The sequence below is a fragment of the Culex quinquefasciatus genome, chromosome 3 (genome assembly GCF_015732765.1).
Source record: "Culex quinquefasciatus strain JHB chromosome 3, VPISU_Cqui_1.0_pri_paternal, whole genome shotgun sequence".
Lineage (NCBI taxonomy): Eukaryota > Metazoa > Arthropoda > Insecta > Diptera > Culicidae > Culex > Culex quinquefasciatus.
Window position 1 is genome coordinate 148366278 of NC_051863.1, and position 16756 is coordinate 148383033.

Genomic DNA, 16756 nt, shown 5'->3' on the forward strand with positions numbered 1-16756 from the left:
AAGCAGTCACGGCAGTGACAGAGAGTTGACAGAAAATACTTACGCCTGCTACTGGAAATCGTCGCACTGGATAACACAAACTTACCTTAATCTTCACTGTAAAAAGAAACACCTCAGTCTGCCTCGCATCTACCCAGCGATACCTCAGCGTTGAAGTCCGCACTTGAAAGCTCCATTCTAACGACTTCAGGCTGGATGAGTTCGCACAGCGCAGAACCCGTTCCCGCGGGCCGCTCCTTTTATGGGACACAGAAGGACACCGACCGACCAAGCACTTCCTAGTTCTGAGTCGTCGGCGGTGCCCGCCGTCGATGATGATGTCTGGACACGAATGCCTAATGAAGCGCGCAAATCCAGCGCGAGGGGTTGCAGTTTTTTTATGAAGAAGGAAACCCTCTTCGAGATGCAGCTGCTGCAGAATGACACTAATGAGCGACTTGCTCGTCACGCTTCGCCGAGGTGATGATCGATTGGACAGTTATTGGAAGCGTCGGACGTGCCGTGTGCCGAGGGCGGGGTGGCGACGGTGACAGTTTTGCGGAGCTTAAATCGTGGTGCGTCACGAGAGAGCTCACTGATGTGGCTAGATTAACGATTCGAATCGTGGTTGTGCAGCTTGACTTGGTAACGGGACTTGGCGGCGTGACCTGGACGTAATTGCTGGAGCGTTTCTACGACAACCTCGCTTCGCGAGTTTCTCGTCGATGAGCAGTGCACTTCAGGAAGATCGCAACAATTTTCTTCCGAACTTCAAACTCCCAAATCGCCCATACACTTTACCCCAAAAATCATTCATCCAAAAGTTACACACTCGAAACCATCGCACCGCAAAAAAGGCGGAGATCCCCGCCCTTCATTATCCCTGCAGGACCGCTTCCACGGATGAGTAACGTGCGTACACTTTTTATTGCGGCTCGACTTTTTTTTCAACTTTGTTCAGCCAACTCCCACTTGACGGCGCGCAACAAACGCTCTGTGCGAAAATCACTCATTCGTGTCCCCCATCCCTCGATCATTACACCAAGGGGGGGAGACAAAAAAAAAGTTCGTTGACGACCAAACCTTAATTCTGCAATCATGTTTTAGCTGGGGAGCCCGCAGGCATTTCAGCTTTTTTTCCAGCGACCATTTTTGTCATGTGTGTAATTCTATTATGTTGGGCACTTTCGGATTTACTCTGGAAACGCACCCAAAGCTGGACACAAACATTGTGGAGAAAGTGCCCAACATTTTGGAACAAGTGCCCAACATTTTGGAGCAAGTGCCTTACATTTTAGAGGAGGTGCCCAATATTTTTGAGTTTTTGCCCAAAATTTTAGAATAAGTTCCCACAATTGTGAAGAGGTGCCCAACATTTGGAACAAGTGCCTAACATTTTAGAGGAGGTGCCCAGCATTTTGGAGAAATGCCCAACATTATGGAGCAAGTGCCAAACCTTTTTGAGCAGGTGCCCAATGTTTGTGAGTAATTGCCAAAATTATAGAATAAGTTCCCACAATTGTGAAGAGGTGTCCAACATTTGGAACAAGTTCCTAACATTTTAGAGGAGGTGCCCAGCATTTTGGAGAAATGCCCAACATTTTGGAGCAAGTGCCCAACATTTTGGAGCAAGTGCCAAACCTTTTTGAGCAGATGCCCAATATGTTTGAGTAATTGCCCAAAATTTTAGAATAAGTTCCCATAATTGTGAAGAGGTGTCCAACATTTGGAACATGTGCCAGTCCAAGCATTTTGGAGAAATGCCCAACATTTTGGAACAAGTGCCCAACATTATAGAGCAAGTGCCAAAGCTTTTTGAGCAGGTGCCCAATATTTTTGAGTAACTGACCAACATTTTGGAACAAATGCCCAACATTGTGGAGCAAGTGCCAATAATTTTGGAACAAATTCCTAACATTGTAAAACATGTGCCCAACGTTGTGGAGTAAGTGCCCATCGTTTCGGATAAAGTGGCCATCATTTTGGAATTAGAGCCTAGAATTCTGAAGCAAGTGTCCGAAATTACGGAACAAATGCATTGTAGAACAAGTACCCAATATTTTAGAACAAGTGCCCAACATTGTGGAACATTTAATGACCTTTATTGTAGAGCAAGTGCCTATCATTTTTAGACCAAGAGCCCAACAGTTTGGATCATGTGCCCTGCATTTTTGATCAAGTTCCCAAAATTCTTGAATTGACCTAAATTTCAAATATTTTAATTGTACCTTTATCACGAAACTGTGCTTAAAATTTTAAACTCCACTTTTGCGTGCACGGTCCCATCGAAGTAACGTCTCCTCCCGCGCACGTCCCGAACTCTGTATCCCGCAGAATGCGCCATGATACTCCCAGAGATCCCCTTCTTCATACCGCACCCCTCGCAACTCACACGTGGGCAATAAATTATACTTTTTAGTGCCCCCTCCCCCTCCTCCCTGCAAGCTTGATGGGACCGCCAGAGTGAGCGAAAAAAGCAGCATATTTGTTATGTTTATCCAAATTACGGCGCGAGGGTCCAGTCCGTGGCAAAGTCGCGCCAAAAGGGACGGTGAGCTCGTATTAAAATGTAACTCTTTTTTTTTGATTACTTTAATTTTTCACAAAGTGACTCATGTGCTTGCATAACTTTTTTTTGCTGCTGGTTTCGAGCTAGGCTAGACAGACCCCGTTCCTGGTTTAGCGAGAGTTGGACGCGGGATTTGTTTAACTTTTTGCCGCTCGCGGACAAGGCCGAAAAAGAGTGACGAATTTGTGCCCGGCTAGACCGCGGTGGAATTTGGGAGTTCAACCAGCCGGAATCAGGGCTTCGCTGGAAGTGGAAGCTTTTTTTGTGCTCCTCGTTTTTGCAAGTTGTTCGGAGGTCGTCGCGAAAAATGACTGTTTCATGTAGGAAAGTTTTAATTGGAGAGGGATCATCCTGCTACGGTGCGCTTTTGTTTGAGAAACAACCTAGTTTAATCTGGACTATGAAGCTGAACATTTTCAGAATTCTGACTTCAACTCTGAGTCTGGTTTCTCAAGATTGGTCAACCCCAGCTTTGGCTATCAAATCTGCAAAAGAGGCTGTGACTACCAACTCCTACTCCGGCTTCGACTAACGTGCTAACCCTGGATCTTCAAGAAGTACCGATTCTACCGACTGCTTTGCCGACTCTGTATAAACTGTCTTGCAAAAAAAAATGTTACAGAATTTAGTAAAACTGTTAATCGTTCAGCATGTTTTCAAACAAAAGTCTTGAACAACTTCAACAACTTCCATTACTACAAAAAATTGGGAGGCTTTTCCAACTCTAACAACGAAGTCTCATAAATTACACGTTACACGGACTTCGACGGAAATTAGTTCTAGATTTGTCCGGGGTCATTCCGGGGTATTTGAGGATACCGAGGAGATTTTCCCTTTTCACTATAAAAAAGTGGACCATCAACACTTCCCACAACCTGGTTCAGCTGGAATTCATTCTATTCCCAACTGTCAATTTCTGGGCAACTTGGGCTTAGACAATCATTACATGGCGAAGTCCAGTCTGCAATCCACCTAAATCCCCGTCTCCATCCAAAGCGAAACTTTCATCCGAATGATGAAAACTAAACTTTTTTTTTCCTTCTCTCCGTCCCTCTTTCAGACCAAGAAGCACAGCCCCGGCCACATCAAGCGCCCGATGAACCCGTTCATGGTGTGGAGTCAGATCGAGCGGCGCAAGATCTGCGAGGTGACGCCGGACATGCACAACGCGGTCATCTCGAAGAACCTGGGCGCCCGCTGGAAGGCGCTGAGCGAAGCCGAGCGGCAACCGTTCATCGACGAGGCCGAGCGGCTGCGCAAGCTGCACACGCAGGAGTACCCCAACTACAAGTACCGTCCAAAGAAGAAGCAGGTCAAGGGTGCTCCCGCCAAGGCGGCCGGCTCCAGCTCGCCGTCGGCCTCGCCCGCTTCCTCCACATCGTCTCGGGATAGCTGTGGGTCGACGACGACGACGACTTCGTCGTCAGCGTCTTCGACGAAGAGCAAGTCGGGCAGCAGACGCAGCAGCGGGAAGGTCAGCAAGAACGACAGCAACAACAACAACAGCAGTAGCATGAGTAAGTCGAAGAAGGCGGTTATCCGGGCTGAGCTGAGGGAGAGTGAAAGCTTTGAGGATCTGTACTATCACCAGACGGCGGTGCAGTGTGTGGGCGGAAAGTCGCCGGATCCGCCGGTCGGTGCCGCGATGTACGAGGACAGTTCGTTGATCTCGACGGAGCAGACCTTTGCGGAGTCGGTGTTTGACGAGGCGGGTGGGAATTTGTTCTCGACGAATCTGGACGGGTTCAGTGCGGAGGAGTGCAGTCGTGGGTTTGTGACGCAGACGCTGTTCGATCCGGAAGAGGACAACAAGACGTTCATACTGAACAACAACGACGACTCGAAGGGATATCTGTACGCGAACGGTGCTATGAACCAGGAGCAGACTGGCAATGGGGTGATCAACGGTGCGGGCAGCCAGATGGAGGTGGACATCAAGCGGGAGCTGTACTACGAGGACGAGGATCGGTTCGACGTGACGGATCCGTGCCTGAACGGAGGACTGGACGATGTGTTGAACGGCACCGGCGACCAGATGAACGGTCACCCAGTGAGTCCGGTCAACTCGATCAACGACATCGTCACGTACAACGGACTGTTCACGGTGACGCAACCTGGCAGCGGAACCTCCAACGGAAGCACCCTGGCCAGCTTCAGCGATCTTGCCAACCTGACGTCGAACGGGTGCTCGCAGCAGACATTCCTGATTGCGTCGCACGTTGCCAGCCAGCTCAGCGAACTCAGCTCGATAAGCCAGCTCGACAGCCGGTCCCCGTCGGCGGGCATCACCGCCAACCAGCTCAACAGCATTTCGTCCAACTGCCAAGTGTTACCCACCTCGACGATGATCTCCGTCAGCAGTACGGCGTCCTGCGCGGGGACCATCAGCAGTAGCAGCAGCGGCAACACCATCACCACCAACTCCTGCCTCCCGACCGGTATGGTCCTGACGGACTGCGGCCCGGCGATAGCGCCCGGACTCATCAACACCCACTCGCACCACCACCATCTGGACTTTAGCGACATGGTCGGGACGGAGGACTACAACGACATCACGTTCGACGGGCTGGAGACGGCGTCCTCGTCCAGCGGTTCCCACCTGGAGTTTACGTACCCCTCGGCGGACATGCTGCTCGACACCGGCCACTGCTACGACCTCAACTAAGCTGGATCATTTATTTTTTTGCAAACACATCGAGAAAAAAAACCAAAAAATTAAGTGCTTTATTGTGAGAGCGAGACAAACGAACGAACGAGCGAGAGAGAGTGAGAGAATGCGAGAGCAAGAGACAGAGGAAATGTTTGTAAATTAGAGAGAAGACGAGGAGAGAGCGCGCGCGAACGTGGCGAAGAGAGGAAAAACAAATTAAAAAGTGTTGTGATGAGGTAAACAGAACTTTGCGCGCGGAAACAGGAATTATTCCGAGATTTTTTTTGTTGTTTTTGTTTTTCTTGGGTTGTCAGCGCGGGCGAGAAAGCAAACTGTTGTGATTTTTTTTTTCTTAATTAATTGGAAAGTTTGGCAAAGTGAGGTGGTCGCGGAAATTGAATGCGCCAAAAAGGTTGTCAATAATTAGTGAGCGTGGTCAGCGCTCGGGGAAAGAATCGACAAAAAACAAAAGAAAGTAAATTGAAAAATTGCAAATGGGACCGCGTCCCAAAAGTGCCGGCGTTCCAAACCAAAAAACGAGGAAAGGATCTTGGCAAGAAGAAAAAAGTTCCGTAAGTCACCGCAACCACCGCGGTATTCAATTGATGGCGCGCAATGAAATTGGTTCCATTCGATTCCCTCTACACAACTTTCAGAGTGAGGGGATGAAAAAGTTTTACATTTGCGGGACCGAGGTTCGCTTTTTTTCGGCGAGGAAAATGTTTTGTGGTATTTTCCATTAAGTCATTACACTAATAGCCTCTCTTCCTCTTTGGTGAGGTGGTTTTCGAGAGTGCCGCGAACATTGTAGCACTTTGTAACCGATTGCAAAGTTGTGTCTTTTAGGTTCTTGAAAGAGAACGAATAAAAGTAGTTTTTAACCGATTGACAACTTAAAGATTGAAGATTTCGCAGTAAATCTTTACTGAATGGTGAAATTTAAGCAATTTTGTATGAATCAATTTCTCAGCAAAAAACCGCCCAGCAGAGAGTGATTCAAACGAATCGCATCTGCCAGCAATAAAGCGAATTCAATGATGTAGAAAAATGAGCGGCATCTTTCGCGATAAACCCGACTGCCCGAAGGGCGTGCGAGCGCCGGAACAATCCCGCCAGGTCTGCCAGTTGTTACCAGTTCTCCGATTGGAGGAGAGCAGTAGCAAAGGAAGAAATTATGATTATTGAATGATTTTCTGTTTCTACCTTCGACTGCGGCGCTTCCTCCTTTTTTTGTCCCAGGAGTTACAGCGGATCATCACGAGCCAGGACGAGGAAATGGTTGATTTATGTTTCGCTGCATAAATCATGAATCATAATCTTATTATGCCGGTTTAAGCTCCCCCGGTCTTTGGGAGATCCTTTTTCATCGACCAGACTCCAACCAAGGCAAGAAATCAGTTATGCATCAATACTGGAGCTTTTATTGCTGCCATTATTCGAGAGGCAGAGAGTTGTTGATTCAAAGTTAGCCCAAGAAAAAGCTCAACGTGGAACCGAAAGTCATGTGGCTAATCCTCTGATTCGACCCCGGGAAGGTTGAGAGGATGTGGAACTTTTTGCCGGCCAGTTTGTCCGTCCGATGACTTTGATCCGAATGGGTGGCCGGCTCTTTTTTGCCGACTTCGATGGATTGGAGAAATTGCGGGAAAGTGGCGGGGAAACCCAGTGCTGACTGGTTCGAAGTCGACTTCGAGTTCATTCTTTGATTGGGGCAGGCTTCGTCAGTTTGGATACACTCAGAACTGGGATAAACATCTTTTCACTTGCGCTAACGTTTTTACAGCGCTTAAGACATTAAAATGCTTCAAACTACCGGCAACGTGTTCTTTTGAACATGGTTTAGCCGCTCACTTGAAAAATAATTCGGAAACATGTAACTATTTAGCAAGCGCTATCAATATAAACAAACGCCCTGAGTCACTTGACGTTTACCTATTCCCGTCGAAGGCTTGCGAAAATCGGGCGAGAAGCGAAGGCAAATAAAAAACCAAGGCCTACCACCAACACCACCGGCAACGCGTGTCAGAGTGAGCCAGTGATGCCAGGAAACTTCCGCTGGAATCGCTACTTTTTATGGTTTAATCAAAAATGTTTGTTTTTAAAAAAACTGGCAGCCACAAATGTGCGCAAGTTGCAATTGGGCATTATCGTCAGACGAGAATAGACTTTGAAAATATTTTTGTAAAATGCTTTTCAAAGCAATAGAAATAACTTTTGGTAAAATCAAATTTAACAGAGATGTTCATAAAAAGCTGCTCTACTAACTAGTGTACTTGGTTTTGGTAAATTTCATGGAACACCTCGGATTATCGAGCATCATTTTGACACCACCGCTTAGTGTGATGGGAACAGGTATATCCCCTAGGTGAATACTAGATGCCAACTGTCAATAAGATTTTGCATCTTTTTTGATTTTTTTGAAGTCACCACCACTTTTGAGTGTCCAAGTTTTCCGATTAGCATACATGTGAGAGAGGAAGTGTATAAATTGATTGTCCTTTCTCGGCCATCCGTTCCGATTTGCGGACCTCATATCATCTGTCCTGGGCCAGCTCACCACAGCATTTTCGTTTATTTAATTTATTATAATTTGTCGGTCGGTCCAACTATTGCTTTCTCGTCTCGGGGTTTTCAGTTCTTCGATCAGCAAAAAAAAAACCCCAAAACTTGCTTCCTTCAGCACTCTCGATTAGGATTTCCATTTTTTTCGATTGTTTTGTTTTTCAGTTTTCAGTTCATGTCGCCACTCCCAATCTTATTTGTAAATACTGTACAATATTATTTAACAGAAAAAATCAAGTCGTTTTGTAAATTGATTTCCCCGCGGTGCGAAAAACAGTGGCTCTGAATTAGTTCAAAATGGTGACACACTTCGAAACCAGAGAGAAGGTAACGCAATCCCACCAGGCCAGCACTCTGGCAACACTGGCGCTTTGTGGTTTTCAATTTTGGTAGCTCAGTTTCGTTCGCTTATTCGGTTTGGTAAGACGAGCGCGCAGTTAAATTGGAGAGAAAGAAGTAGGAAGGTAAATTAAACAAACAAAAAAAAAACTGTAGATACAAAAATAAGAGAATAAGCTAAATGTGATTTAAGTAATGGAATACAAATTCCGAACCATTCGGAAATTTTGCAAACAAAAACGAATATTAAGAATCACACCCACACTGACACCCACACAACAATACACACCACACACACACCCCCGTACGTTTAAGAAAAAAAAGTAAACTTATAGTTGTAAAGGTAGTACTTTTTAATCGTAGCTGATAAGATCTTGTGTGCGTGATAGGAGACAGGAAGCGAAACGAACGAAGTCAAGTCGGTTGAAATAATTTCTAAGTGTGATACAGCAAAAAAAAATAGAGTTGCGTGCGTGTGCGTGAAGGAACTGCGACCTCACTCACACCCACACACACACATCCAGAGCAAGCAAAGGCAAGTCGCGTTTAAGGTGCAAGTCCTCATTCTTCGCGAGGACTCAATATTGACCTAGGAATAAATTAACATATACATACATAAACTATTGTGGTTATAGTGATTGTGTAGTAGTACTATTTTGCATATATACTCTACAGTGAAATCATGAGAAAAATATAAATTGCTGGGCGCGTCGCCACGTGCAGGATCGACTGTTGGTAAAAGTTGTTTGTGACTTTTGTTTTGCATTGAGTCGGAAGAAAAAGACGAAGACGCAGAAGAAGTAGAACTCTCTCACACTCAAAACTCGTTTCATTGCAAACGAAAGGAACGCAGAATTGTACGGCAAGCATCCAAAAACTGTGGAAGGAAGGCAAACAAGAGGAAGAAGAAATTAACCATTGTGATTTGCAGATCTCTAAAAAATAAAATAAACACATACAGAAATGATAACTTGGTTTTTGTCAGCAAACAATATCAGGGAAATGTTTGTTTTTGTTCTCTTTTAAGGAAATGTAATCAAAAATAACTACCACAAGAAAAAAAACTCACACATACACAGAACGGAAACAAAACAAAACACACATACACAATCATAGACGAATTCATAACGAGAAAACAATAGTGGATAATTGTATTCAATTAAACGAAGCATCAATTACAGTAAGTAAGCTAATTCAGCGCAGCAGTGTCAGTAGCAATCAAATAGCTTTTCAACAATTATTTAAGTCAATAGATAAAGCAGTTGGAATCAACAAAAGTAAGAAAAACAGAAACAAAAACTTTTTGAAATGTAGCCGTTATTTTTGTAACCATCAATACAGAATGAACGCAAACGAGCTAGTTTAGTATCAGTTTTAGTGAAACGAAGGCTTATTTTTGACATGTGTTTATTTTTTACTTTTCGACAAATGAAAAACACAAATCTCAGGAAATGAACGAAAATTCAAAAAAAAAAACAATTACTAAATAAAAACAAGATTGTTAAGCAACTTATTATACAAACAAAATGGTTTATTTTACTACTACTCTGCAAAAAGAAATCACATAAAAACACACACATACATACACAAAAAAGCAAGTAACGCTAGACTGCAGTTTGACGGTTTAAGCAAACAAATTCGGGGAGAAACCAACACGCTGAACGCAAGTATTTCTCAAGTTTATTTTCCACCTTTAAAATAAAACAAAAAAAATCAATGGTACGAGAACAATCACACTCTACTGTCATAAAACAATCGAAACGGCAACGTTCCTGGATCCCCCCCTCCTGGCTGAATCACAACGATCACACCACTACTATCAAAGCCGCGCCGTCGGCTTCCCGTTTTTCTCCCGTAACACAGTGACGTACACGGCAAGGTTGTGAGAGTGAGAGCGCGCCGCGCGTGAGAGTCTTCCCGGAGATCCCCCCCCCCCTACGATTGAGTGTCCTTTGGTCATTGTTTTGGCGAACAATGCAGCTTGCTTGGATTGGGAGAGAGTGCGGTTCGTTCACACACACATGCGAAATGCATGGATGGAAGTCGTTTTTTTACTCGTGTTTGTGTTAGTGTTAGTAAGATTCTAAGCAAACTTGTACGTGTAAGGGCCGAGTACAGTAAGCATCAGCAAGGTAACGCTGTGGACGAAACAATGGGCGAGTAACGTAAAAAAGCACACAAACACAATTACATACAAACAGACACACATACACTAGTTGCGTAGAGTTGAAAGAAATATTGAATTATTAAAAAAAAAAACATAAATATTGGTGCGAAACAATTTCCCGAGGCGGAGAGGAGCAACCGGGAGCTAATTTTAAGACTGATAGCTGCAGACATAATTAGGCAACAATAAGATATAAACAAAACGAAACAAGTGCGCGATGCAGATGAGTAAACAAAAAACGTAAACCTTTGGTTGTCACTTTGCTACAGTAGCTGCCTGTATGTGTTTCTGAATTGATGTGCCCCTTCGGTAGAGAACCCCACCTGTCCCTTCCTATTTTTCCAAAACCTTCCGTCTCTAGCTCCGTTTTCCAACGTGTGTTTCTATTGTTGTCGCCGTTGTTGTTGTGCATGCAGATTAGAGGAGCGCATTTGTATTGGTAAGCTCGATCCACAGCGATAATCGCAGTAGGCGTGAGCGATACTCACCACACATAAACAAGTTTATTCAAGAATGTTTCCCTTAAAAATTCCCCTTTTCAAATGACACATGGCAGTAGAGACTAACATTTTTCCATGAAATTAACATATCTTGTTTGTAAGCGAAAGAACAATAACAAACTAACACACGTGTGTTCCTTTGGCCACCATTCTAACACAATCGTTATCGATGTACAAATTACACACACATACATAGAGGAGAAACTCAAAAACACATAACCAACACAGACCAAAACCAAGCGCCCCTCTCCAAACAAATATGTGCCCTTTTACCGCCCGCCGCCGCCGCCCTTAAATGAAAAGATTTGAAATTACAACTTTATCGCATTTCATTTAACACAAAAAATAGGAAAGTTCGAAAATTCTGTTGATCTCATTTTACGCTAACTTGTTAATGGGTAATTTTTATTCTGAAACTTTCAAAACTGCGTATTTTTAGTAAGCACTCTTCTGTTTCATCTTGCACGCCTCTTTGTTTACAAACAAAGCTTTGACGTTTCGCTCTGTTCTAACGATTTCAATCGACCGTTAAGCAAACCAATACAAACACAAAACAAACCAACCTAGAGGAATCAAGCAAACGAAATAAATAATAATAAAGTAGTAGTGAACCCTAAGTGTAAATGGAAACAATTAAATAAGTGATGTGAGAGAAAAGAAAAACAGAAAACAAAATAAAAGAAATATTCAGGTATCTATGCAGGCTGTGAAATAGTCTATTCTTTATTTTACATAATTACAAAATATAAATATTTTTTAAAACTTGTATTACCATATTTTTTAAATCTTGTTTTAGACGATTTGCTTCTGTTTACTTACATACGAGGCCCCAATTTTTTTTTCGTTTTGACTTGCAATAAACAGTACATCACAAACGGGAAAAATCAAACATTTGTTCAAAAACCATGTTGACAAACTGCCAAACCATGCATTTTCCTACACAACTGTTACAGGCAAGATCCTCTGTTTTGAAGCAGGTTTGATTATTTTTGTTCGAAATCATTTTTTTTTCTCTTCTAAAGTCATTTTAATACACTTTCTTACAAAAAAATAAACGCTGTTGTTACAACATTACACGCGTGATGACAGCACGCAACACGGAAATCAAATTTTAGTAACTTTACCAAACTACATCTTACTCCTAGCTCTACGCGCGATGACGAGCACAAAGCGAATCATCGAGAGCAAACTCGTTTTTTCTTAAGCTCACAACTATTATACTAAACGAAATACAAACAAACAAACAAAATATTACATCCGTGGAATCAACTGCTTTAAGTGTGTAGAGAAACGTTTCTTTCTAATTGAGGAAAAAATAATAAAAAACAAAAAAAAATGACAAAAAAATCCGCTAACATGAACACATAAATTTGAACTTGCAAATTTGAACTCTTGCAAAGCCAGGAAACCCAGTAGAGCTGAAACAAATCTTGTGAACGATTAGGGGTGTGTAATTTTCGTGAATCACGATGGACAAAGTAACCCGAACCAGAAAAGCCCAAGAATATTTATTGAGCAAGACAAGGAAAAAAACAAACAAAAATAAACAAATTACTAAATGTCTATTTATATATTTACAATCTTGACGCAAATTTGTAACGTTAGAGAACACACACAATATTAACTGGACGAGCGTGGATGGCACCGCGGACACGAGCCGTGACTGCCGTGCAAAGAAAGAGATTGACAACTTAAGGATGACAGGCGAACACACAAAGTAATCACAAGTGGGATTAGAACCATTTATTGTTATATTTACAGTAACGCAAGGCAGAACAACGTCAGAATCACAAACAAAGCTGATCCCCATTTTGTCACCGACAGCATTGTATTTGGGTAAACATCATTTTATTGTTGACAGCGCGCGCGCGCTCGGTCGCCGTTGTTGCGTTACGCGCGCGTTTGACAGCTGACGGTGGGTTCCATCGTTACCCAGCGAGAAATGTAGGAGCCGATGTAAGGCGTTACATTTCCCACGGGGTAGAAGGATGATTGAGGTTTCAATGCTGTGATGCTCTCGGTAAGGACTGCGCGACTGTGCAAAGGCCTACTGCGTAACGCACTTTGCGTTACGATGCAGCTGTCAAAGCGGGCGGTAACGCAGGGGGGTGAACTGTTCGCGTGACGCTCGTGAATCAATTTTGTAGCTTAGAATAATGAAATGGACGCACGTGTGTGCGGACTCTTTGTTGTTTTGATATTGGTTTGAGCATTCAGTGGCCATGGGTCCACAAAAAGGAGGAAAATACAAACAAAAACACTCACACACTGACGAATGCCAACCACGTTTGACAGCTGCCAGATGCTGTCAGACCGCACGTGGGAACTATCTTTTAGAGCAGATCTTAAAAAAGAAGGATTAAAAGCAGCAACTATGAGGAAATTAAAGATACCAATTTGTAACCTTCTGTACATTATTTGACCATACCAAGTAAGAAGTTTTGTACATTTCTGTGTAAATATAACGATTATGGATTATATTAAATGAAAATAATATTAGTGACAACAAATGTGGAGTTAAGGACCGTAACTAAGGAAGAATTAAGGTGCGCTATTTGAGCGAATTTGTGAGTGTAGAGCTAGCAGAACGAAACATCGATTTTTGTTGAGAATTTTTTAATTTCCGTCAGAAGAGAAACACACAACAATCGATACCGACCAAAAGAAACGATAACGAAAATGTAAACAAACGCAAACTGTTAGGGCTTGACAAGAATGGATGCAACGGCTAGAAATACAATCTAATAATTTCGATTAGTTTTGTGTCTATCAACTCTTTACACCTAAAGCTCTAGGTTTCATATCAGTTGTTTTTCAAATTGTTAGGCAATTAATCGTAAAGACCTCAAACTCTGATTTCCCCGAAAAACGTCATGTTGTTCTACTTCCGTGCTGGGCATTTCCCTGATCAAAGAATGTCTGATCTCAAACGTCCGTGGACTGTGTCTGCCAAATCAAATCCCAGGGAAGCCCAGCGCGGAAACCGAAACGTCGACGCCTTGAGTCATTGTTCGACCAATCAACCAGCAACCGTTACAGCAACTGAAAACAAAGCAAAAACAGAAAACAAACAGAGAAATGCAAATTTTTGACAAGCAATATACAACAAAAATTAAAATAAATTGAAACCGACTGCAATTAATTTTTCGGAAAACAATGCCGCTGAAAACGAATAAAACCCAAAAAAGATATAAAAACAAAGAAAAACAATAACATAACGACAAAAGTAACGCGAACAAAACAAAAGAAATCTGTTTTACCCAATAAGAAGTTGTTGAAGTTTTTGACATGCAAAAAGAAACCAAAAGTGTCTGTTTTCTTTTCTGTTTTAGGAAAAAAAAGGTAAACAAAACAAACAAAAAAAAAAATCTAACAAAATCGAAATTAGGATGTGCGTGGAAGGGTAACAAAAAACGAAGAAGCTGTTTGGGAAGCGTTACACTGTCCTTTTGTTTCAGTTGTGTAACGCGTGCGATCGTGTTTTGTTTTTTCTTTGTGTTACGCAACAATGTTTTCGTTTCGTTTTTTCGTCAAACGAGAGATTACCGACGGCCAATCAATCAAATCAATAAAGGTCTCAAAGCAAACAAAAGAGAGCCAAAAAAAACACAAGAAAACGCATAATTAATCAGAGGCCTTTTTCCGTAGGTGAAAACACAATCGAATCCTGTTCCAACAAGCAAAACAAAAGAGAAAATGAATCGAAAAAAAAGAAGAACGCAAACGGGGAAAAAGGCTCACGAAAAGTGGAGGAAAGGAAAACTGAATCGAAGGAAAGCGGGTTAATTATTAATTAACAACTTGTTAGTCATCGAGCGAACAATGCGTGTATGTGTGTACAGCTAGAGCAAGAGCTCTTGTCGTGAAAGGAAAAGCATTTGCCCAATCGCGAAGAAAAGAAAAGCTTTACACCTAACAGATGGATGGATGACGGGTGGGAAGGGAGGAGTTTCGCGTGCTTGTGTGTGTCAGGCGTTTGACAGGAAAGCAAACACAACAAAACAAAACTGCAAAAGCTCTCAACACAAGAAAAAGTAAGCAAGAACTTGAAGCAAAGAAAACAAATCAACACAATGATGCGAAGAACAATGAGTTTCGTTTTTCTGTGGATTATTATGATTATCGATATGATTAGTTACGCTAATGATTAATTATCAACTATTATTATGATCATTGAAATATTATTACTTATTATAAATATTACATTATTGATTATTATTATATGAAATATATAAACACTGAAAAAATTTACATTTGAAAAGCAACGAGTTTTAATCGACTTAACCGTGGTTCCACTTCTCCATTGAAGTTTCTCCTTAAAATATATCACATTGTTGTCAATCCACCTCAGCTGTCAAAAAAGGTTGTGAGTCTGTCGAATTAAGCTTGTTTACGAGATAAGATGCTGATTTTGGTAAGTAAGAACATTTCAAAAAAATTAGTAATGGCAGTGTCTCAACTAACACTAGTAGTACTCTGTTGAATTTACAAATTAAAAATTAAGAAGAAAACAGCAAAACAATTACAGTAGTTGTTCGGTTACTGGGCGTTGTTTAACTGGGATGCTTTTTAACTGGGCACTCGATAACTGGACCGTAGCCCAGTAAAAAAGCAGGCATACGTCAAAAAACCAAAACAAACCGAAATGACCGAAGGGTGAATGAGTGCAAAAATCCTGTTCAATAAATAAATTAACTTTTTTCAAACTATTATTTGATTTGAAGCCACAATTAAAGAAATATGAAAAAGTAAGCATAGTAAATAAATTGCATCACCTTTTATTTTTATATTTCATGCGGAAAATATTATGCATCGGTGGTCCCCTCGTTATTTTTCGTTCAGCTCAGTTATCGAGCAGCATTCGGTGACTGGGCTACGTTTTTAGCCCAGTTACCGAACAAGTACTGTATTACTAAATGGACAAATTAACAAGGTCGGCAATCGATAAGATTATCGTCAAAAATCTCATCATCCGACGACAACGAAAAAAGTCATCGGTTGGTTATCTTTACTGAAATACTATTATCCTATCAACGATAATAAACGTTAACTCATTTAAAAAAACTTACTAAAATTTACGAAGTATTCATCAAGTTGATATTTTTTGATTATGTAGTAACCTTCAAAGTATGAATGCTTAATTTTTTTTACAGAATACCTCTTTTGTTCTTGAAAATACTCGAATTCTCATAATTTGCAATAAAAGATTCAAACAATTTGAAATTTTTAATGCATTTTGACGGTTTTAGAGCTTCTGTAATGACACAAATTTACAAAATATTTTTTTTAATTCACAAATTTTCAAAAATTTTCAAACGATTTTCGTATGCACCGTTTAAGACTTTTTTGAATAAGATATAATGTTCAATATAGGTAACAAATGATTCAAAATTGTTTATGGTTTTTGACTGTTTTTGAGTTTTTGGAATGAAATAATTTTAAGTTTTTACAAAGTTCCACATTTTTTGAAAATGCATAGTTTTTCATTATTTGCAATATGCGCCTTGCCAACAAATTTAAATTTTAAATTTCAAGTCTTAATTAGATCCAGACTCGATTATTTGAGGCCCCGATTATTCAAATCGAATCAAAAAAAAAAATTAATGAATCGTATTTAAGAAATTCCTTACTTTTAACATCGACTTCAAGTTCTGCGGAATGTATGACAAAAGGTCGAATGGACAAATGGTCGAAAAGAAAAAAGAAAAAAAAACAAAAGGAAAAAATGAAGTTGAAAAATTGTTGCGACAAATATTTCGATATTTTGAAAAAATCAGTATTGATTCAAAAATTTATAACTTGGGCAAAGATTTTTTGCACACCTGGAAATTTCTGAAAAGTTGGCATTAGATGTCCTCTTAAACATATAAAAAAATAGTGTTTTTTTTGCAAATCAAGTTTAAGTGACAAAAAGTCAAATAAAACATCCCCAATTTTTTCCGTGTATAATTTTTGTCCAGTGTAGTCCCCTCCCCTACAACTTTGCGGAA

General features: G+C 41.3%; 1 protein-coding gene across 1 annotated transcript in view; it reads left to right on the forward strand.

Moving 5' to 3' along the window:
- The window catches only part of LOC6047528 (myb-like protein I), a 157148-nt gene extending 142703 nt beyond the window's left edge, over positions 1 to 14445 (forward strand). The window contains exon 2 of the mRNA XM_038265979.1: positions 3609 to 14445. Within this exon, the coding sequence (XP_038121907.1) occupies positions 3609 to 5213 (1605 nt within the window). The 3' untranslated portion in view covers positions 5214 to 14445. The remainder of the gene's footprint in view (positions 1 to 3608) is intronic.
- Positions 14446 to 16756: the final 2311 nt, after the last annotated feature.